The sequence below is a fragment of the Eptatretus burgeri genome, chromosome 12 (genome assembly GCF_056783735.1).
Source record: "Eptatretus burgeri isolate ZD-2024b chromosome 12, Ebu_testis_v1, whole genome shotgun sequence".
NCBI lineage: Eukaryota > Metazoa > Chordata > Myxini > Myxiniformes > Myxinidae > Eptatretus > Eptatretus burgeri.
In genome coordinates, this window is record NC_140972.1 from 40112975 (window position 1) to 40137995 (window position 25021).

The 25021-nt window shown below is 43.1% G+C and overlaps 1 protein-coding gene and 1 long non-coding RNA gene across 4 annotated transcripts in view; one reads left to right on the plus strand and one right to left on the minus strand.

Annotated features, from left to right (window-relative positions):
* The window catches only part of LOC147015469 (uncharacterized), an 87262-nt gene that overhangs the window by 15084 nt on the left and 47157 nt on the right, over window positions 1-25021 (plus strand). The window lies entirely within an intron of this gene.
* LOC147015470 (neuronal acetylcholine receptor subunit alpha-5-like) overlaps window positions 1-25021 on the minus strand; it is a 45016-nt gene that overhangs the window by 2090 nt on the left and 17905 nt on the right. Inside the window, exons 1-7 of one of the 3 annotated variants that reach the window (XM_085850266.1) lie at window positions 23414-23770; window positions 18653-18804; window positions 11196-11240; window positions 7573-7682; window positions 7411-7453; window positions 6568-7317; window positions 6-3719 (exon numbers count right to left, since the gene is read on the minus strand). In XM_085850266.1, the coding sequence (XP_085706392.1) occupies window positions 3582-3719; window positions 6568-7317; window positions 7411-7453; window positions 7573-7682; window positions 11196-11240; window positions 18653-18804; window positions 23414-23570 (1395 nt within the window). In that variant the 5' untranslated portion in view covers window positions 23571-23770 and the 3' untranslated portion in view covers window positions 6-3581. Of the gene's footprint in view, window positions 1-5; window positions 3720-6567; window positions 7454-7572; window positions 7683-11195; window positions 11241-18652; window positions 18805-23413; window positions 23771-25021 lie in introns of those variants that run through there. The other 2 variants (XM_085850264.1, XM_085850265.1) reach the window with 2 other exon arrangements.

The window sequence follows — 25021 nt, forward strand, 5'->3', positions numbered from 1 at the left end:
GGGAGTGTGAGTTCAACCATAAATATGAGTACATAAAAGCTATGAAGCATGACTTTGCCAAACACATACATGGCAATATTGATTTTTCTATTATTACAGTGCCCGTAGAAAGTCTACTTTTAGAGTTCTATGAAGCAGTGTCTCATTGGGTGGATGAGGGAAAGGCAGTGGATATAGTATATCTAGACTTTAAGAAGGCATTTGATAAGATACCACATCGGAGGTTGTTGGCCAAAGTGAGGGCTTTTGGAGTGGCTGGTCAGGTCGCTAATTGGATTGCAAACTGGCTTAGTGATAGGAAACAAAGAGAGGCTGTGAGTGGGAGGACGTCTTGCTGGGAGGATGCAAGTAGCGGGGTTCCTCAGGGATAAGTACTCGGACCATTACTCTTCATTATTTGCATCAACGATTTGGATAATGGGGTAAAGAGTAAGCTTTCTAAATTTGCAGATGACACAAAGCTTGGAGGTGAGATGGATAGCAGAGGGGGTGGTGATCAGACTCAGGAAAGTATTGATACTTATATAGATTGGGCAAAAGATTGGCAGATGGAATTTAACCTGAGCAAGTGTGAAGTGTTGGGGATGGGAAATAACAATGAAAATAGAGATTACAGGATGCAAGGGGTAATTTTTGGAGCGTGTCACACAGGAGAAGGATCTGGGGGGTAGTAATAGTTATGGGAGGTAAGCAGGCAACCCAGTGCCAGGCAGCTATAGGTAAAGCAAATGGGGTTTTAGGTTGTATTCAGAGGGGGATCATTTATAAATCAAAAGAGGTGGTCTTATCATTGTACAGGAGTTTAGTGAGGCCACATTTAGAATATTGTGTGCATTTTTGGTCACCACAGTTCCGGAAGGACATAGATGCCATAGAGAAGGTTCAGCGTGGGGCTACTAGATTGATTCCAGGCCAAGCTGGACTCAGCTATGAGGATCAGCTGAAGGAGACAGGGCTTTATACACTAGAAAGGAGGTGGTGACAAGGATATATGATAAAGATGTTTAAGATAATGAAAGGTATAGATAAAATAATTGCAGATGAATTATTCAAAAGAGTAGACAGTGATAGGACCAGGGGCTATCGCTTGAGAGTAAAGAAGAGGAGAATTAAGACGGTAGTAAGGCAGGGGACTTTCACTCATAGAGTAGTTAGTGCATGGAATCGTCTGCCTGGAAATGTAGTGGCAGCAGAAAAAGTCGATAAGTTTAAATTAGAATTAGATATGTACCTGGAAGTTACGGACATGGAGGGGTATGGGGATATTGATAAGATTTTTAAGTAGTTTGAGCATTGATGGGTGATTATGTGTGGAGTGCTGTTGGTGGGGGTTTTATCAAGTGGGGTTGTGTCGTTGAGGTTGTGTGTTTTTAACCAAGCCCATGTACCCTCCCCTGAGGGGAAGAAAACTACAAAAACAAAACAAAGAAACAAGCAAACAAAAACAATTCATTATTTAAAAACATTTCTTGGCATTTTCTTCCTTGGATCTTGTGTAGGTGGGTTAGTGTGGTATTCACGCAGGCATGATGGGCTGAATGGCCTCCACCTATGTTGGATTTCCTTGTTATTTTTTGTTTCATCCCCTTTCAAATTTTAACCTTTTGTTGCTTTATAGCCTGGAATTAAATTGCATGAAATCAAACTTTTCCCACATTTATTTACACATGGTAACCCACAACTTCCAAAAGAAAAACAAGTTTTACAAATTTCAGAAAACTTATTAAAAATACAAAACTAGTATATCTTGGTTGGATAAGTGTCCACCCCATTTATAATAGCAATTGTAAATTAGCTCAGGTGAAACTAATCACCTTCAAAATCACACACCAAGTTAATTGGCCTCCACCTTTGTTAAATTGTTGTGATTCTGATTATTTCAGAATATGATCAGCTGTTCCTGTGGGTTTCCTCTGCTCAGAAGTACAGTTCACAGCAAAGACTCAACCATGAGTACCCAAGGAGCTTTAAAAAGACCACTGGGATAAAGGTGTGGAAAGGCACAGATCAGGGGATGAGTAAAAAAAAAATTTCAAAGGTGTTGAATATCCATTCGAGAACAGTCGAGATGATCATTAGGAAGTAGGAGGCGTATGGTACAACCAAGATCCTGCTGAGATTAGACCATCCCTCCAAACTGGATGACCAAGCTCGGAGGAGACTGATCAGAGAGGTCATCAAGAGGCCAATGGAAAATACAGAAAAATCCTAGAGGAAAACCTGCTGCTCTCTGCAAGAAAGCTGAAATTGGGACGGTAGTTCACCTTTCAGCTTGACAATGACCAGAAGCACACAGCTAAAGCTGCACTGGAGTGGCTAAGGAACAAGAAGATAAATGTCCTTGAGTGGCCAAGTCAGAGCCCCAACCTAAATTCAATCGAAAATCTGTGGCATGACTTGAAGATTGCTGTCCATCAATGCTCCCCACACAACTTGACTGAGCTTGCACAGTTTTGTGCAGAATAGGCAAATATTGCAGAATCAAGGTATGTGAAGTTGATCGAGACCTATTAACAGACTTTCAGCTGTAATTGCTGTCAAAGGTGCTTCCACCAAGTATTAACTCAGAGGGGTGGACACTTATCCAACCAAGATATTCCAGTTTTGTATTTTTTATTAATTTTCTGAAATTTGTGGAATTTGTTTTTCACTTTGAAGTTGTGAGATACGATGTGTAAATAAAGGTGCAAACAGTCTGATTCAATCGAATTTAATTCCTGGCTATAAGGCAGCAAAAGCTGAAAATTTTGAAAGGGGATGTATACTTTCTATAGGCACTGTATATTTGTGTAATGCAGACATTCAACAAATAAAACAGTTCCATAACAGTGTTTATAGCATGTGGAATTTCATATTACCTATCTATAGTAATAAATGTCAGAGTGTATGTGTGTGCTTCGCCCACCGAACGGACAATCCAGTCGCGGATTTCTGGATCAATGCCAGAAACCAGCCACGGGTGTGTTTTTAACCACACCACAACCTTGTCCGCACTCTACCCGCGCTACAGCGTCCGATCGCCAAATCTTCGATTTACCTAATTATTTGCGCGGGTAGGTTACCGAGAGATTGTACCTCAATGGGACCGCTTGGAAACGAGCCGCTTAAAGAGCTCGCTTCCTTTTGGGATAACCGAGCGGGGTATTATTGCTCAGTCCCGTTGGACCCGTTCACTTTACCGGCTATTTAAAAAACCAACTATATTCCGAGTGCAAGATGGCAGCTCAATTAAGGGAAGAGGACGCAATGAACAGGCTTACATTCACACAAGGACATTTATTATAATAAAGCACGTATGCAATTAAACCAAGCAAAACATGCATGCAATTATACAAGCAACAAACGCACGACAAAAGAACTACGACCATCTATACGAAATGCAATGCAAACATTTACAACACACAAAGCACTTAACAATTTCCTACTTATTAGACGGGCCCACGGACACACGTACGCACACACACACACACCCAAGAAATGGTGGCAGAGGCCTTTAATAACGAGCTCCAGCTCGGAGGACAGGTGAGCTGAAACCCAGAACCTATCTCGAACCTCTCCACCTCGTGTGGTCTTCAAGTTGTTCAGACCCGGGCTCCAGGTAGAGCGAGCTGGATCGAATCGCTGTGAGCTGCGATCCTTCCCGAGCTCCCACGAATCCTCCCGTGCTTCTCAACACGTGCTGGTGAGACGAGGCGCCAATCCTTCCCGTCGATGCGTCGCTTCACCGAGAGGAGGAGGAGGAGGAGGAGGAGGAGGAGGAGGAGGAGGAGGAGGAGGAGGAGGAGGAGGAGGAGAAGAAGAAGAAGAAGAAGAAGAAGAAGAAGACACGATTTGCAGCTCGAGCAGAGCAACTGGCTCAATTTCCTTCCAAAACAAAGCAGCTCGAAGCAAAAAGCTCTCCCGAGCCAAGCAGAAGCCGAAGCTCACTGAACCAACAAAGCAAAAAGCCTCCAAAAAGCCTCCTCCCGAGCCAGGCGTCAGCCGAAGCTCACTGAGCCAGCCGAAGCAAAAAGCTTCCGAAGGCCTCAACCCTAACCCGAGCCAAACAGGACCCGAAGGTCTGCTGAACGACTACTCTCTGCCGAAGCAAAAAGCTTACTAACCAAGAACAAAGAAAGGATCTCGTCCTTATCCTTCTCCGCCCCCTCCCCCACGCCCGGCGTGACTCATGCCCTCGTGATCCATCCCCCGCTCAACCACGGGTGGGAGGGAGTTGTTCACATCATGAGTCACGGGACGGCAGGATTCTTCTTCCTCTTCGCAGAAGAGGGGGAGGGATGTCTCCATTGTTCGTTCCCTAACTTTTAAATCGATCCGCAGCGCATCTAATCGATCTCTGAACATTTAAACAATGAAAGGTGAGCTATCTGGGGAACAAGCACTTATCGACATAGCTGACTAAAGGAACCTGAATGTTGCGTGCAATCGAATTCAAAATTCGTAACAATATATATAAACAGATGTTTGGTACTACTGAACTTCAGTATGGATATAAACAAACACGACATAATAGTGACTGAAGCTTTTTGTGCTGTACTCTTCAGGGTAAAAATCGCAGCAGGTGAAGGAGGAAGTGAAGGTGCGTGCTTATATACGCAGGTCTCAATAAGGTAGACACTGATTGGTTTAACCGTAATGACGTCACGGTTAATCCGAACGCCCATTGGTCGGCTCATCATCTTCACCTCGACCTCCCATTGGCTGGAGCAGAGTTCGTCGATGATTGACGTTTGCAACCACATTCTGGAGAGAGGGGGGATGGGTTTCCCCTAAGGTCCATTCACCATTTGTTACCGTACTTCCTTTGATCTTTCCATGCTGAAAGAGACACAGAGATTGTACAAATTCCTTTTGACGACATAATATTGGATCGGTGGAAAGGATGAAGGTTGCTTCCAACATACGTAAATGAAACAAACTCCGACCTCGGCTCAATATCCTGAACATATCTGCATTGTGCTGGTCTGCACAGATCGGGTTGGCAACCAGGTGCTGTGCAATGGCAGATGAAGCAGATACAATGGCCGGTGGTTGCTGGATATTTCTACATGCTCGCACTGGTTGTGTTCTAACCCGCACAATCTTTCTTCGAATCGCCAAGGGGATGTGTTGTTTGATCCGATCAGCCAATCTTAGTGTTGTGCGGCCCACGTACCGAGCTTCACATCGGCACTTAAACTCATAAATAACATTGCTGGTTTGTGAGGTGGGCAGCACATCCTTGTTGACTGACGTCAGCAAACGGCGAGAGGTAAAGATTTCTCAGAGTTGCACAGCCAGAAACGTGTTGGACACAATATGTTTGATTTATACTTCAAATCTTCGTGATGATTGCCCTTTCCAGAGCATCCTGATATAGACTGGACATTTGTCTGGACCAATCTTCCAATCTCTTGTCGTGTTTAGAAACTTGTGCACGTATCTCTTAACTATATGCTCAGGATAACCATTCTCACCGAGATATTGATGATTTTGTCAATTTCAGCAGGAAGATTACAAGATGAACAAATCCTCTGTGCTCTGTTAACCAGGATATTGATGAAGGCAATTTTGTTTCTCGTGGAGCTGTAGGAGTCCCACCGAGTATACTGCCCTGTGAAAGTCGGCTTCCGGTAGACGGATGTTGTGAAACCAAGGTTGGATCTATCAACCAACACATCCAAAAACGGTAACGTGTTTGACGATTCCAGCTCCGTGGTAAACTTCAGCGCTGGATGGAGAGTGTTGAGCCATGCCTGGAAATTGTCACATGCCGTCCGAGACTCAAACAAAGCAAAAATGTCATCAACATACCGATAGTATACAATGGGCGAATCGACCCCTTGCCGACCAGTCAGTTTCTGCATTTCATGATCGCCCACAAATATATTTGCAAGAGCTGGGCCTAATGTAGCCTATAATATATATATATATATATATATATATATATATATATATATATATATATTATATATTATACATACATCTTATAATGGAGCAAATGTATATGGTTATGTCTGTATATTTGTGACCAAAACATCTTCAAATTTTCTTGAACAAATTCTGCCATGTTTATTATATATGGGGAAATACACACATACAAGCATCTCTCTTAGAGTATAGATGATTACGGAATGAGTGATGTTGGCCTTTTTTATGTTTTCTAAAATGCACATAACTCATAATTATTCCACTTCGAAAGCCCATCTTCAGTTTATTTGTCTTTTCTCTACGAATGTCCTTGTGATTTATGTTAAAGTACAGTGTGCTCATGTCTATCAATATCATCTTGCATGTGATGTACAGTGTATGTGCAACTGGAAAATGGAAAGAAAATAAAAACGCTCGACAAAAAAATGAGGCCACAAATCAACTTTATAGGGGTGAATCAGGAAATAAATAATTTAGACAGATTGAGTAATTTTCCAAGATTTCTCAAAGTGTAAATATTTTAGTGAAGGCATGAAATATTCATGTTAACCATGTTTCCTCTTCGAGATAACTTAGATTCTCATAAAGTAAGGAACTCACTTATAAAGCTAACTTGGTTGCATGTATACAACCTACTCTGGCGTTGTTAAAGCTTACCTCTTGAACATCATTCTGTTTTTTCAAATGGTGAGTGATGTATCGGAGGGAGTTAAGTGCAGACTGGATGAGCCTATCAGCACTGGAAATGGGATGCACATGGCAGAAACATGTGCTGGGCTTCTCACATGAACAGCTACTTTCGGCGCCTCGTGTTGTCTCATTGTCGGAGACCAGGTATCGGTCGACGTGGCTCCTCATGCAGAGCAGTTTAGGCAGCTTGTGCAGAAACAAGCGACGGACCCACGGAGCCATTGGATGGTGAGTGGAGGATGAGCGGTGATGGACGTTAATGACAAAGACCGTGATGACAATGGAAAGAGTGACGAAAATCATGATGAAGAGTAGGTATTCACCTATCAATGGTATCACCTTGGATGATGAAGGAATTATCTCTTCGATGACCAAAAGGAAAACAGTGAGAGAAACGAGCACCGATGTACAAAGGGAAAATTTTTCACCTTCATCAGACGGAAGATAAAATACTAAAACTGTCAAAAACGAAAGTCCTAAGCAGGGAATAATGAGGAATAGTATGTAGAACAACGGCAACCGTCGGATGACAAACGAATACATGATATAAGGATACCAAAGTCCATCGTCAACACGTATGCCCCTCTGGCCGGTGGCGTTCATTATTTCCCACTCGCCAGTGTCGAAGAATTCCTTCCTATCCACGTTGCTATCCATGATAATAATATCCACCAAGGATCCATCGTACGTCCAGGAGCCAAACTTCATTGAACAGTTCTGTTGATCAAACGGGAAAAAAGTCACGTCGATTGTGCAGGAGCTTTTGTAGATTGCAGGTGGCGTCCACTTAACTCGGCCATCATATCTCACCACTGCCTTTGTTACAGTGGAGGCTTCAAAGCGTCCATCAGCACTGCAAAAGAAAACTCATGATGAAAAGAGTCACGAATATAAAAGGACTCTGATCAAAAAGGCACACAAATGTAAAACCTAATTTGGGTCAGGGGCATGCATGCATTGATGAAGACGCACTTTTCATAGAGCACGATATCAGGCAGCCACAGTGACGATGCTGGAATTCTAATTGATGTGATTCCACCATAATTGTCTGGGTTCCACTTGAGATTTACATCTGTCCATTCCTGAGGAATACAAACGAAACGATGGAATTTATCTCAGGGTGCATAAGGTGTAAACAGAAGTTTTATATCCATGCCAAAGTTTGCAATAACTTTTACTCAGAAAAATAAAGTGACATGACTATTTCTTTTCCTGATCAACTCATCGAAAATAACGTTATGTCATATTGTGACCGCAGTTTCAAATCCCAATGGCTGTGGATTGTCCATTTTCTGCCAATGTCCTTGAAATGCATGTAAAACTTTCACCGATGTCGCATGATGTCCTATTTTGCTTGTGAGTTATACAAGGATACAAGGAAATCTAACACAGGTGGAGGCTATTCAGCCCATCTAGCCTTCGCGAACACCATACTAACCCATCCACACAAGATCCAAGGAATAAAATGAAAAAAAGTTTTTAATTGACGAAATAGTTTTTTTGTTTGTTTTGTTTTGTTTGATGTAAAAACCCATCCATGGGCATTTCTATACCATATCCAAAATATATGGGGAATCTTGGACATTTTTGTGTTGATGACAGGCCTTATGCCAATTATGTGGTTCCATTGGATTGAGTTCTGAACTACAATTTTGTGGTATTGCATGTTGGGGAGATGCATCGTGACTAATACATATTTCCATGTGATGGTATATACAGTGTGATGGTATAGTATGTGTATACACTAATTCTTACTTTCTTCTGCAAGTTAAATATTTCACACATAGTTTAAACAGGGGTCACTCTTTGGGATGGCAGTGACCAGATACATTTTCTACATTTAACAGAATTGTTTCTCGATTTCCAATGTTAATATTTATGTTGTCTTTTGATCAGTGAGCTTGATAAAACTACAATAAGCTCAAACAATAGCCAATAAAGAAAAAGAAAAAGAAAACAACGACAGAGAGAAGAGACGAGGAAGTAAAATGATGACGACAACAACATAAACAACAAAAGTGCAATTAGCAGGAACAATGACAATGACATCTGTATATTATGGAGCACATGTGTATGTATGTATGTATATGCACATATGTAAATATGTATCATTTCCTCCTCCGAGAAGATTTGACCAAGGAAGCTGAAACCTTCCGGGATTAATGAGGGTACCCTGGAGTTGAGCATCTGCAAGTTTTGTTCAATTCCCTTAAATTTTGAAGAATTTTTTTTTCACCCATCTTGGCATTTTCTTCCTTTGGGGGGGGAGGGGTGGCATTTTTGGTTCACGAGCAAGTGACCACTATATCCGTTATGGGTGTGTGTCTGTCTGTCTGTCGGTCCCGAGCATAGCTCTGTGGGTTTTGATCCGATCTTGATAAAATTAGGGTGCGAGGTTTATATCATGATCGAGTTGTGTTTTCCTGAGAATGGGCGCAGCACGCCCATTATGGGAAGAGCCACACCCCAAAAACATGTGTTTTTAGGGGGTAGCCGGTTTCAAGTTACATCTTCTCCGAGGGGGTTTGTCGAATTTGACAGGGGTTTCGGTATTTGGTTAGCCCAATGGCACCTGCATAGCCCCACAGTGCTCGATTTTTCATTTTTGTCACAAGGTCAAGGTCACAAGGTCACGAACTTAGAAAATGTCAAAAAAAATCAAGAAATTGGGCATCGAGCTCCTAGGGTTTTCAACTGTTTCGAATGAAAGTTGGTATGCAAGTCGTGCTCTTCGAGTACTACAACTTTTGGTTCACGAGCGCCAGCCAGAGTGACCACGAGATTCGTTATGTCTGTGTCTGTCTGTCTGTCTGTCCAGAGCATAACTCCGTGGACTTTGATCCGATCTTGATGAAACATGGTTATGTGTTCGATATCAATGTCTAGTTGTGTTTTCCTTGATGAGGGCATGCTACGCCCATTGTGGGCGGAGCCACGCTCAAAAAAATAGCCATTTTTAGGGGGTAGTTGGATTAAAAATCTATCTTCTCCTAGGGAATTGACTGAATGGAATGGGTTCTTCGGTATTTTAATAGCAAAACGAATTACCTAAAACTTGTCGTTGTCCGATTTTTAATTTTCGTCCCAAGGTCAAAAACTTAGAAAATTGCGAATTTCGACATAAAAATCATACGACCGCCCAAACTTTGAGAGCTAGGATGACAATATTTTTTATACATAATGTTGAGGTCATTCCCCACCTAAAGTCTTCAAACCATTTTGCTCTATCTCGATTACCTTGCCCGCAGAACCCCCTTCAAGTTTGTTTTTACACTGATTTCATCAAAGTATGGATAATCCGAGGAGTGCGAAATGCCATATAGCCTATATGACGTTATATTGTTCCTGGAATGTTCCAGAGGAAGTTTTGCACCAAAGGTCATAATCCTTGGCCTTTGACCTTTGAAGTTCACAAAGGTCAAATTTTCAAACTTGTGGGAATCGAACCGGGTTTTCGACCTTCTTCGACGAACTAACTCCAATAAGGTATAGCACGTATCCTGTTTCCTTATTTTAATGTCCACAACATTGTTTTGTGACCTTTAAAGGTTATGCAAAGGTCAAATTTTGAAAGTTGTTGAACGAAACCGGGTTTTTGACATTTTGCAGCTAATAACCCGTCAGCCGCACCACATCATGTTGATCATTTTTATAACTTGGTCAAAAATTATCACATCGTCTCATCCTTGACTTCTGAAACAATCTTCATCGTCAAATACCGCTCGTGAACAATTGTTGTCTTCAGATTTGTCTTCCTTGCAATTAGAATGATCTCAGCGATAGAAGCACAATGTTAAATATATATATATATATATATATATATATATATATATATATATATATATATATATATATATATATATATATATATATCTTCTTCTTCTTCTTTCGGCTGCTCCCGTTAGGGGTCGCCACAGCGGATCATCCGTGTGATCCGCATAGTGATTTGGCACATGTTTTTTTACGCCGGATGCCCTTCCTGACGCAACCCTGGTCGACTCTTACGACACAGGGATATGGTACACCTATTTTAACCGGGGTATACACCGGCCCAGTACAATGGTACTCATTTCGCCGACCTCGGAAGGATGACAGGCTGAGTCAACCCCCTGGTGTATTAATTCAGTGGCCCAACGGGGCTTGAACTCAGGACCTTTTGGATCCCAAGCCGCTGCCCTAACCACTGCGCCAACACCAGGCTATAATATATATATATATATATATATATATATATATATATATATATATATATATATATATATATATATATGTATATGAGCAGTATGCACATTTTTGCTTCAAATACAGAACCTGGGTTAATTTTATTTTCTGGAGCGATTGAGGCAGTGGTCTGTTGCCTATACACCGCCCAAATAAAGGGATGTGACAGAAGAACGTGTTGCACACTCAGAACAAGATCACCCATAGTGTGGGTACTCTACTATGGTATTAATCATCATAAAGATAAAATGACTCCCCTGATGTTTCCTGGAGGGAGCGGGTGCTTCGAGGCCAATTATAACTAAGAACTGATTTGTCACAATGCAAAAACTGGATCCAAAGTGCATACATCATCAATTAACTCCCCATTTTACCTGTTTTAACCAAACGCTGGTTGTCATAAGTTGGTTTTTTCCATCCTGTAATGCAGAGAGTGAATGGATTAATAGGAACATTGATTGCAAAATTGTATATACAATTATCTGAATTATTTTAAACTGTTTTTGATAATCACTTTTGGCCATCTTATCTGTATTTCAAAGATTATCTAATGAAGGGCTTTATGTTTGGATCCAACTTGCCGGGCCAATGCAATTTTTAAATTTGGGTTTTCCAGCAATATGGATTGTTATAACAGAGTGAATATGCAGCATATAGAAAACGTTCTGAATATCATGATCATTATAATTGTAGTGGTTAATTATCACCAATGTATCTTACACAGAGGTCAGACTGTGTATATATGTATATATATATATATATATATATAAGCATGCAATAATTTTATAATATGCACTGCTGCAATTACCAATGTCATTCATTCATCATTTATTCATTCATTGGCATTCACTCACAATGGAGTATGGATATGTCTTCAGGTAAAGTGTAAAATTCAGATTTTGATGAGTTTTTAAGTGAATCCTTCTGGATGGAGTTATCCAGACGGGTATTTTCAAGGCAGGCTATTTTGGGGCACCTTTTCTAGCCCTCTTCCCATATGGTGTGAGCAGACTGGGTCCTCAAAAGGGTTGCTCAGTGACAAGTGCTGCTGCTGAAGCTCTCCCATCTCAGTCCAAGAGTGAGATGACCATCAAACATCCACCAATCCACCTACATGTTCATCTATGGTTGAGAGCTTCCAGTAATCACAAAACTGCTCCATACCACGCAACATTTGCCCTCAATCTTGGTATAGACCTCATATGAAGATGCCTGTGGTAGATGTGTTTTTGCATGGCGATACCAATGCACATCAACAACCACAAGTTCCTTACCAGAGCAGGTCATTTTCCAATGCCAAGGAATCCGATGAGGAATGGGGGATCCTACTCTGCTGTAGCCTTCTTCAGTCATCTTAACCATTGAGAAAATACATCCTTTATCTGCCTGATCTGCCATTAAGGACTGTGCACTTATCCCTGGTCAGGCGGGAGGGAGGCACTGTGGTTACTCACATTTGCCCAATTTGTGACTCTGAGGATAAAAGAGAGAAAAAGGGAGCATCTCACTGCTCCTTCCTGCTCGCCAGTGTCAGGTCAAACCAGATTAGATATGTGACTTGCTACAGGTATCATGTAAACCTGTACTATAACATGTTCCATGGTCGGGTTGTTGGCAACAAAACCGTCTCTCCCACCAGGTTTCCTGGTGAGGCAGGTTTATGAATATGAACAACCAGCAGGATTAAAAATAAAACCTGCCAAAGGGCAGAGGAGCTCCTTGTGAGCCAACAGCCATCCACATCTAGTGCACATCCTTGTCTGCGGACATCCTCCTGCAGTTGGGTTACTTTATTTTTAAAAGGTTGGTGGCAGGATTTGCACTCTGCTCAGTGTAAGACACTTCATTCCACAAAGCCCATAAACACAAAGAAAACTGAAAACCCACTCCGTGGAAGTACCTCCTGTGCTGCTACCCTTTGCACGGCAGCTCACCAGATGACGGGATTGAGGAAAAACCTTTGGGACCTCCATTGTTTTATGATAGGAGGAAAAGCATGGTGTAAACTTCCTGGGTCAGATTGCGGTGGTGTGTGGCGGATTGGTGCTGAAGTGTCGTCCACCAGACAGCAATCTCCTTGGGTTAACCTGAGGCAGCCCCTTCGGGTGGGTGCCTGGAATGTCTAATTCCAAAGAGAGGACGATCACCTGTCTATTATTATCTGAGCTCCAGCATTTGAACATCAGTACTGCAGCACTCTCCGAGGTTCAGAGACTGGATAGTGGTGAGATCACCACTATAGGTGGTTACACCTACTATTGTTCTGGTCACTCTGATGGTTACCATTCCCAAGGAGTTGCTGTAGCTGTGTCCAATAACCTGACTCCCATGATAATTGAGGTAACACCGTTCAATGAGTGTATTGTGAGACCAAGGATTCATCATTCCTTGAGTGTCATTTCTCTGATCTCTGTATATGCTCTAATGGAGGCAAGTGATCACACAGAGGAGATTCTATGCCACGCTCGAGTTGGTGGTTTAACGGTTGCCCATGCAAGATACTCTTCTAATTTTGGGGATTTCAATGCAGACTGAAACTGACAGGGATGGTTATGAGACATGTGTTGGTCCTCATAGGCCTGAAACTGTGAACCAGAATAGCACTAAGTTCCTTGACTTTGCAAGAAGTCATGGACTGAGGGTGGCTGGTTCATGGTTTCAGCACCCACAGGCTCGTCGCTGGTGATGTGGCAAAGGAGATTGACTATGTGCTCGTTGATGGTCGCTAGAGGATGATCCAAAACTGCAGGGTCTACCGGAGTACTCAGTTCCTCGATACTGGCCATAGGGTTGTTTTAGCAAATTTGAAGTTACAGCTTAAATCCGGGAGAATGGTACCATCCCAGTCTCGACTGGATGTTGGAAAGCTCAAGTATGAGAGGGTAGCTGTGGAGTTTGCGAACAGGCTGAGTGGAGATTTTGGGGGTCTGGGTGCTTTGGGGAATCCTGAAGAGTTGTGGAGTGCCTTCAAGACCACCATCCTTGATGTTGCCGGTGGATGTCTTGGAACTCGCCTAAGGGCGAAGAAAAATTTTGTCTCTCAAGGGACACTGGATACCATTGACTGCTATCACAGGGCCCGGCTTATTGGCAGAGCTGAGCTGTTCAGGGAGTTGAGGTGTAAAACTGTACGTGCGTTAATGGTGGAAAAGGAGGCCTCTGTTCGAGGAATCTGTGAGGGGGTAGAGCATCAACTGTGGTAATTCTCATCCTGCTTGCAGGGAAATTCATGCATTGCATTCCTTCAAGCCCGTTCCTCAGTATACTGCAGTTAGAGCGGAGTGTTGTGGACTCTTGAGAGAGAGGAGTCCGAAGTGAAGGCCTGCTGGGATGGCGATTTTGAGCAGCTGTACGAGGCTGACCCACCAGCTGTTGAGTTGGATGTGAGGGGTGTCACTACTCCTATTGCTGACTCTCCAATCAACTGTGATCCACCTTTGTTTGTGGACACACTTGCTGTGGTGAACTGGATATAATGGAGTAAAGCTCTTGGGATCTGTGGCATCCGTGCTGAACTTTTCAAGGTTGGTAGAAATGCTGTACTCATATAGTTGCATGCAGTTCTGTACTGTTTGGAACACAGGCATCATCCCAACTGACTGGAAGAGGGGCCTTATTGTCCCTCTCTGGAAAGGGAAGGGTGATCACCAGAATTGCAACATCTACCGAGGACTGATGCTGCTCTCTGTGCTGGGCAAGGTCTTTGCTCGAATAATTATTGATCGGGTTCACCACCATCCGCTTGAGCACCAGCACCCAGAGCAGCCAGACTTTCCACCAAAGAGGACAACGATTGACTGTAGTCTTGCTCTTCAGGTCCAAAGTGAATGCAGACAGAGTTTCGGCAGGGGCTGCTTGCAGCCGATGTTTATTTCTGCAAAATTTTCAATTCAATGAATCGTGATGCCCTCTGGAAGATACTACGTCTGCATAGGGTTCCACCAAAACTGATCAATCTGATGTCTGAACTAAATTCTGGTTCTGGGTGTGCTGTGAAGTGTGGTAGTTCCAACCCTTACTTAATTCCAGTTGTTACTGGAGTTTGTCAGGGGTGTGTACTGGCCCCCACACTTGTCAGCACTTGTATGGACTGGATTCTGGGGAGGATGTCAGACAGATCAAGCTGTGGTGCATCGTTTGTGAGTGTCAAGATCTCTGACCTTGATTTCGCAGATGATACAGTCATCTTTGCTGAGAATCTGGATATCCTTTTGGAGGGTCCTCGACGTACTGAATGAGGAGTTGGAGCCACTGGGATTGTGGGTTTCTTTGGTCAAAACAAAGATCCAGGCTTTCAATGACATCTTGGATGCTGTTATCTTGTCTGTACCTGTTTGTGGTGAGGATGTTGAGGTCATGGAGAGATTCACTTACTTTGGCAGTGATATTCATGTCTCTGCTGGCTGCGAGCCAGAAGTCAGTCGACATATGGGTCAGGCCTGGGGATTCATGGATTCACTGGATCATGGGGTGTGGCACTGTCAGTACCTGCACAGGATGACAAAAGTCAGAGTCTTCAAGTCCTTCGTGCTTCCATTTTTGCTTTATGGATGTGAGACTTGAACTCTGACCAGGGATCTGAGATGGAGACTTAACTCCTTTGGTCCCAAGTCTCTTCGGAAAATCCTTGGCAAACACTGTGTCCAAGGAGCAGTTGCTGAGAGAGACTGAAATGAGATTTGTTGCCTGTGTAGTATGTGAGCATCAGCTGCAGCTGTATGGACACATGTTGCGTTTTCCTGTCATTGATCTTGTTCACCAGATTCTCTCCGAATGGGAGCCTCGTGAGTGGAGGAGGGCAATGGGCCGACCACGCACCTCATGGTTGCAGCAGGTTGATCGGCATCTCAAGCAGATGAGGATGGGCTCGATATCTTCCTGGGGGTTGGATGGCCAGACAGAGGTTCCGAGAGTACCGGTGGAAAGTGGATGCAGTGATGCACTGCTCTGGCATATGCTCCCATACCTGACCTGGTTACAGTTATGATTACAGTAGTCTGTTGGGAATTGCTCCTAAATACTTGAGTTAAAACTATAGTTGGTTACACTTCTAATTACAGTAATCTTCAGAGAATTACTGTAGTAAAGGGACACAAAGAATTGCATGACTTATAATTGGTATTTTACATCGGACGATGAATATGGATGCATTTGGAATAGGAATAGGGCATTTCTCCGACACGCATTGATAATCTCTAAGGATATATACAATCCTCTGGAGAAGTATAACAACATCAAATTTGTTGAGTTACAGACTCTTGAAGGAATAATTTTGTTGGCTGCTGAATCTAGTGCAAGATGACCTGGATTAACCTATGATGAGGAGCAATGTGCTGAATCACCTCCAACAATTGTCCTTTGTGCTGTGATTCCATGCAAGTGCATCATTTCAATTGGATGTTGGAGATATGTGCGGCGTTTCACAGGCTAATAGGCTGTTTGGATGCACACAACCACAAAGGATTGGGCTGCCATCTCCACAACTCCTGATAAAGATTCCATTTAGGAATACTTTCATTAAATTTACTTTTGCTCATGCAACGGTTTATTCCATCTCATCTGCGGTTTTTCTATCCATCCTCTTGACCTGGTGTACTCAATCCTGTGGAAAGGCGGTTGCAGTCCAGCAGATTGCTTCTTCAGCTTGGAAAGCTAACCTGACTGAGGGTAACTCTTGTTCATTCCATAAGGCTCACAACAAGTGTGTGTCAATCCTGTGGCAAACCAGGAAACTTCATCAGATACACCCCTAGACTGAACTCTCCAAGTTATAGTGGCACCTTGTCAAGTCTGTCTCTGATGTGTGCTTCCTCTCCATCCAGTCTTTCTCCTCAAATTGCTTCACTGCAGACTCTTCCTAAGATAAGGCAGAATGTCTGAACTCATGCACACTGCACATCTCATTCTGCCCCCATCTTACTCTGACATATCCACTATCGACTGTACTCTGCTCTTCCCACCTGATAAGGTAGAGAAGATTCTTTTTGGCTTTGACGGTGCTTCGGTGATGGGCCAAGATAGCATCAGTGCCCATGTTCTCAAATCCTGTTCTGCTGTTGTTGCTTCCCCTCCATCTGCTCTATTAAATCCGTCCTCTTTTGGCTGTTGCTTCCAATTACAAGCAAAATAAAAATCATGCAATCCATCGCTGCTGCTGATAACATCTTTCCTGTTTTCAAACAACCTGATCTCTGACCATTAGTTTAGATTCTGTACTAATCTCTCAACTCTGGAGATGCTTCTGCTTCTCTGTCAGCAATGGATGAAGGCCCTCAATATCAAACAAGAGGTTAGGACCATATCCCTAGGAATATTTTGGGCATTCAATACAGTTGGGCATCCTTCATTACTTGCCAATAGAAGGCAGCCTTCATTCCTGGATTCTGACTTCCTCCACTCATGCTGTGCAATGTGTTGCCATCAATGGAACCCTTTCCTAATCACTCCCACTGGAGGCTGGAGTTCCCCCAAGGTAGAGCTTTGGACCCAGTCTTGTTCCTCATCTATATTTATCTTCATCCCCCAAGGCCCAGACCTCTTTTGGGCCCAGACATCACCGATGTGCTGCAAAGCTCTCTCTTCCTTGTTGCCAAAACTCCACACAGTGCTGTGCCCCATTCCCCTGCTCAGCAGAAAGCAGCTGTTTCTCTCTTTGCTGATGTGGAAATAATTTAACACTGGTCTGATAAATAGATCATGTCTTTCAATCTTGGAAATTCTCACAATCTCACCCTATCACTGTGGAATGATCATCAAATGAACCCTCATACCTATTTCCTTGGTCATTCAATGGAAGAGCTGCAGTCTCCCGAGCATCTAGGCCTCAACATTAGCCCTGACCCTAGCTGGGCAAAGTTGGCCTCCAAAGCCAGTTACAGACTGAGCAACCCCCGTTGAGCCAAATTTTTCCTTGTAAAATCAGAGTTACTCACAATCTTCAAGGCCTTTGTCCATAGCTCAATGGAGTACTCCTCTTTGCTGTGTGCTCACACCCCAGCATCACTTCTGTCACTATTGGATTCTGTAGCATTTAAAGCTCTCAAAATTACTGGAATCTTCCTTGATGAGGCCAAAGCTCAAAGTCTGGTGATTTCATAACACAGGAAATTTGGTGGGCTCTCTCTCATTTTTACCACCTCTTCTCCAATATTGCTCCCTGTGCTCTCTGTCCTCTGACCTTCCCCATGTACTCCAAAATGCAATTCTTCTTGCAGTCACATACTCCTGGTTAAACTTCCAAAATCCAGGCCGTCTGCACACCTCAACTCTTTTATTCCTCACGTCTCCTATCTCAGGAACCCCCTTCCACAAGCTGTTTTGTCTCATTTTCCCCTCCAGGGCTTGAAGCAAGCAGTGCACCACCACCACCACCTCTTGTCACCCCCAATTTTGTCCCATGTCATTTATTACTACCATTATCCTTTCCTTAGCAAATCATCTTACTTGCTCGTTTCAGCGTTTTTCCTCTTCCCTTTCCTCTTATGCTATTAATTTCCTCCTTTGGTTTTTGTACCACTCTCGGGTCTACCTTGCTCTTCCATGAGCCTCGCCCCTGTGAAGAAAAAACATGCAACACAATGTACAACATAGTTGTAAGCTTTACAAAACATACCATCTTCAATAACTATTCATGAAGCAATTCATGGATCAACATAAAACCTTCATTTTAATTTGGGATGGGCCAGATAGTCAATTATTTGTTCTTTTAAAATGGAAATCACATTTGACCTAATGATGGTATTTAGTATTCTGTATCAGTGATTGAGATTTCTGAGGTTGTCGAGGAAATTGTGCAAATGAGGAATCTTGAAAAAAATGCAGAAAATCTTACCACTTCGACCAATTGAGATATCGCCAGGCCAAACTTGACTTTAACTGCTTCATCTAACCAATGCACAGGTCGTACCCACTTTCGGTATTCCATTAGCAGGGTTTTCATCAGGTGATCCTCGATCTGCACAAGGTATTGTGCCATTGTAGACCCTGTGTGCACAATGATAAATTTGTTAACCACCCACAAGTGCATCAAATTGTGAAACATGAATCACACACCAACATTAAATTTTGATGATGTACCTATAATAATGAGAATACAAGGCGAGGGGATAATAATAATAATAATAATGCAAAGGTCCTGATGTCATCTACTCTGCTTATGCCAACAATGATCACATCCTCATTAGGGTGTGATCCTGATCACTTATGGTTTGATCAAGTTATTTTTTTATGATTCACAGCGGTATATGCTCTCGATTATGAAAAGGTTGCAATTGCTGAATTCATTATTCGACATCTGACACACACCAAAAAAAAGTATGAAGTTCGGGAGTTTGTTGATCTTCATACACACACCTACTACAAATCCGATGAGGATAAAGCCTTACCTTAATAGTTACTGAATTCAAATATTGACCAAGTACTTTTGTACAGCTATATAATTAGGTGTGGCAAGATGCCCGTCAGAGAAGATAGGGAGAGATATTCCCATCTTGTGTAACCTTCCCGGTCTTGTTTCTATGTTGAGTATCTTGTACGTCTGCATCAAAGGACTCTTTGGCTGACAGTATAACAGGAATCTTTTTGGAAGAGACGTGTCCTTTGGACACTTTTGGAAGTGTCCGAAGTCTCTGCTTTTGGAAGAGAGGGTAAAAGGCAACACATTGAATGTGGGCAGTGGAACAACTTGTGGATACAAGTTGATGAACAAACAGTAGCAGAGAGAAGATTGAAGGGATATAGTAATGTATAAGTGTAGAGAGATAATATTGGTATAAAACGTCATGAGTGTGGATGGAGCATGAACTGAGTTCATCACAGACTAGCAAAATGAGCACCAGGATGGAGGAGTAGCATTGAACTGACTGAGGAAGGTGGTTTTCCAAGAGGGAGACTAGAGAACAAGGAGTAGAAGTGAACAGTGACCCTGCATTTTGGGAGTTTCATAATGAGGGTGTTGATGGAAGAACATATGTGACCTGTAGAGAGTGGGGAGAGAGAGGAAGGAATCAAGATCATAGGGGGCAAGACGTATGGACAGACAATAAAAAGCAACCTTTCTGCAATAACAAAGCAACATGCTCTGTGCTTATTATTCTTTTCAAGAGATGCCAATGAGGTTGATAGCTTTGGATTCCACAGCATCCAGGAAAGAGGTATGAATCTGCAGACGAGATGGGACAGAACTTATGCACAGGTTTGTCCCATTCCATCTGCAGCCATCATCTCCATCTTTTTTCCTCTGCCTGGGATACTGAATCCTGTGATGAAGCAGTTGCTTTCATACAGCTTGCTGTTTCTTCATATAAGGTAAAGCTGACAAAAGGCAATCTCATATAATTCCTCAAAGCCCACAACAGGTATGTGTTGACTTTCAAGATCGTCAAAAAGCCATATCTTACCAACTCAAGACTGACATCTCAAATCTGTCTCTTCCCTTAAAGTTCTGGTGGTGCCTTGTCAATTTTATTTCTGGCAAACATTCCCACTCCATCTCCTCCCTCACTTCAAATGGCACCAGAGCCAACTCCGCTCGTGAGAAGACCGAATGACTCAATTCTGTGATTGCTTCCAAATAGTGTCTGCAACACCTTGATATCTGCACCCACCCAAAACATTCAAATTTAACTGTTCATGGGCACTGTGTCTTCATCACCTGAGAAGAGGAGAAAGTTTCTGGCAATCCAAATCTCTGATTCTGCAACTGCTGCAACTGGCCTGGACGGTATCGGTGCACGTGTTCTAAAAACCCGTTTTGCTGCTCTTGCACATCCTCTTTCTGCTCTGTTCACCTTATCATTTGCCAGAGGTCATTTTCTATCTTCTTGGAAGTCAGCCAACATCACTGCATGACGTAAACATGGTGCAAATCCGATTTCCTTAACTATGGACCCATCAGCTCACTTCCAATCATGTCTCTTTAGACATATCTCAAGAATTTGAAAGTGTGACACTGGCTTTTCTTGGGGTTTATGCATATGTGCACCAAGCATTTTGGGGAGGATTACGTCATTTCGAAAGTCTTGTATTGTTCTTGGAAATCATGTGTTGAAGTGTGTTGAAGGAAATCATGCATTCAAATTAAAATGTGCATGAAATAATATCACTAATACAGATGATACAGCAGGTCTATGTGGATACAACTAAAATGTTGATGGCATCAACATGACATTGTACGAAATATGCAGGGACAAGCAATATAAAATGTGTATATATATATATATATATATATATATATATATATATATATATATATATATATATATATATATATATATATATATATATATATATATATATATATTACATTACAAAATGAGTACTGTCGAACCCTGCTATTCTTGGGGATACCTTCCTGGAAAGTGCTGCGAATAGCGAATCCGCAAATAGCAGTGTATCATTTCAATGGAAAGGGGGGGGGGACAGGTTTGTGGTGGTTCGGGGTTCTTGAGGGAAAATAAAAAATCCCGTGAAAAACCATGAATACGTATGCACAACAAACGTGAAAACGCAGAAAAAAAAAAAAAACAATACCGCGAATACATTCGTGAAAAACTGTGTAAATGCGAAAAAAAACGCGAAAACCTAAGAAAACCACTAATACGTACACAAAAAACCATAAATACAAATGCAACCCCCCCCCCCCGCAAAAACTCGAAAAAAATAAAAATAAAAAACCGCGAATACTCGAAGCACAGGGCCGCAAATGTTAAAACAGGTCATATTTTATAAACTGCGAATATGCGGGTTCCGTGTATAGCAAATCTATCAATAGCAGGGTCCGACAGTATTGTGTTAAAGCCTGCAGGAGATGCATAACCATATTGGTTTGAGCGTCTGCTACGAGTCTGGGAGGTCAGTGGTTCAAATCCATGCCGAGTCATACCAAAGACTTCAAAGTTGTATGTACTGCTTCCTTGCTTGCCGCTTACTAGTTAAAAAGGAGAGAACATGGATAAACAACCATTGCACAGACTGGATGGGCCTAGTAGCCTCCTGTGTTGAATTTCCTTGTAAAAGAACATGCATTATTATAATTATGCAAAATTATTTCAGGAAAAACATTATAGGCAACTCTTTTGTGTTGTCCTTTTTCTCTATGAAGGTCTGGGAAAAAGTAGAAGCAAATTTACCTCAAATACCAGTTATAAAGAAAGGAAAGGTGCACACCATGAGGAAGTAAAAGTGGAATTTCAAGCTGAGATCTCGACTCCAAGTTTGCTGATAAGCTGTTTAAACTATCAAAGTAATTTTGACAACATAATGACTAAAGATTGTGATGGTACCACCTTTCCCATCGGTGGCTGTTATTTTAACAACTCCAGCTTAGCTCTCTACTCTGTCCACACCCCCATCACACTCCTCCTACCATCATCTCCTACACACCAACCCGAACTTCTAAAACAATACACAGACATTCTCTCAACTCTGTAAGTAGTGTCATAACCCAACCTACAGTGCTAAATGTAAATCCGTCTGTTCCTTGCAATTAGATAGCGCAAGAAGACATTCTACCCCCAAGCTATAAACATATTCACAGCTACTTAGCACAGGAAAAAAGGAAAAAAATTACTACCGTCATTGCCTGGTAATTAGCCTGGACCAGCTGACATCATATCCCCAGGTGATCTTTACACAAGCTATAAGCAGCCCACGTGAAGTGTTCCCCTCATTGAACAATAATGCATCTCACTGCTTCAACAAACAACTGCAGATAAAATACAAGGCATGCAGAATTGGAAATATAAAGAAAATGAAAAGAGCAGAGAGGGTAGAAAAGACATACAGAAGCTCTTCCATTCCTTTATAGTGTTACAGGCCGGGGGGTCAACCACCAACCGACCGCTCTGAACGGAGCCGCAAGTCGAGTCGGCCCGACTAATCGCCCGGAATATAGATCGCCGCCCGGATAACTCCGAGCGACGGGTCCTTGTACAAGAACCGAAATACGCCAATCGGCAGATCACGTGGGGTAGGGTCGATTGCCAATCTTCAATGTACCTAAATACCCACGTGATCCAACTACCGGGGTATTCCACCCTCGACGGAACTCATACGGAACAAACCGCCGAGGCGAGCTTGTCCGTGCGCGATTAAGAGCGGCGTAACCGCCGAGAACCGTCGGTCCAAATGTCCCCCTATTACGGCAAACCAACGGCTTTCTAACTCCCAACACACCAAATGTTCAGTCAATGAGGGAATGGACGCAACGAGCAGGTTTACATTCACACAAGGTCATTTATTATAATGAAACACGTATGCAATTAAATAAGGCAAAACATGAATGCAATTATACAAGCAACAAAAGCACGACAAAAGAACTACAACCGTCTACTTATTATGTACAGTCATTTACATTTCACAGCGGTTCCTACTTATTAGAGGGGCCCACGGACACATGTACGCGCGCGCACACACAAACACACACACACACACACACACACACACACACACACACACACACACACACACACACACACACACACACACACACACACACACACACACACACACACACGAAACGGTGGCTGAGGCCTTTAATCACGAGCTCCAGCTCGGAGGACAGGTGAGCTGAAACTCAGAGCTTGACTCGAACCTTTCCACCTCGTGTGGTCTTCAACTTGTCCGGACCCGGGCTCCAGCGAGAGCGAGCTGGATCCAATCGCCGCGATCCTTCCCAAGCTCCCACGAATCCTCCCGCGCTTCTCAACACGTGCCGGTGAGACGAGGTGCCGATCCTTCCTGTCGATCATCGCTTCCCCGAGGATCCAACTCTAAGAAGAGGCCGATGCGTCGCACCAAGCCGGGAAACAAAATGGAGAACGAAAAGCTCCACGAAACAAGAAGAAGAGGAAGAAGAGGAAGAAGCCTCCACTCGGAGCTCGAGCAGAACAACCAGCTCAAGTTTCTTCCAAAACAAAGCAGCAGCCGAAGCAAAAAGCTTCCTCAGGCCTCAAGCCAAGCAGGACCCGATGGCTGAACGACTGCTCTCTCCGAAGCGAAAAAGCTTACTCCTCCCACGGGACTCAGCACACTAACTCTGCCACGGGACTCCCACGAACTCAGCTCTACCACGGGACTCCCACGAACTCAGCCCTACCACGGGACTCCCACGAACTCAGCCCTACCACGGGACTCCCACGAACTCAGCCCTACCACGGGACTCCCACGAACTCAGCCCTACCATGGGACTCCCACACGAACAAAGAAAATATGTCCTCTTTATCCTTTGCACCCCCTCCCCCGCACCCGGCGTGACTCATGCCCTCGTGATCCACCCCCCGCTCAACCACGGGTGGGAGGGAGTTGTTGACGTCACCGCAGGGTTCTTCTTCCTCTTCGCAGAAGAGGGGGAGGGACGTCTCCATTGTTTCGTTCCCTAACTATTAAATCGATCCGCAGCGCATCTAATCGATCTCTGAACATTTAAACAACTAGTACGTGCCCGTAAAAAAAATATAAATAAATAAATAAATAAACCACACAGGCCGTTTCTTCGCTCTCACGTGCCCGTACGTGCGTGACCTAGAAGTTCGATATTATTCGCAATTACGATTATTCGCAATTTATTTTTAATACCCAATTATTCAATTCTCGCCAACGTATTTTACCTTTTCGCAATGTCGTGGCAAGGGAAAACAAAAAGAGAAGAGAAGAGAGAGAAAAATTTTACTTTCTGGTTCGGAGCATACCAGCACTCTGATGTTCCCGAAATTTATACACCGTCTAATATGAAAACGATCACAACTTGGGCCATTGTGTTTATAAATGCGCATAAGAAATCGAGAAATTATTAGAATACACGAAGTCATCACTCTCCGGAAGCCTGTACGTTGTAACCTGTAATGGATTCGGAAGTCCGTACGTTGTAACCCGTAATGGGGAACGCGGCTGAGCTTCCCTTCCCCATCGGCCACGCCCACGCAACAACTGTCTTCCCATTTGTTTGGTAAATAAATGGCCATAACTTAGGAAGCACTTGTCTGATTAATATCAAACCTTGAAAAGGCACATCCTCAGGTCCCCAGCAATATACCTGGCAAGTTTCAATTAGATCGGACCAGTGGTTGTCGAGAAACAGCGGTCTCACACACACACACACACACACACACACACACACACACACACACACACACACACACACACACACACACACACACACACACACACACACACACACACACACACACACACAATTATAGAT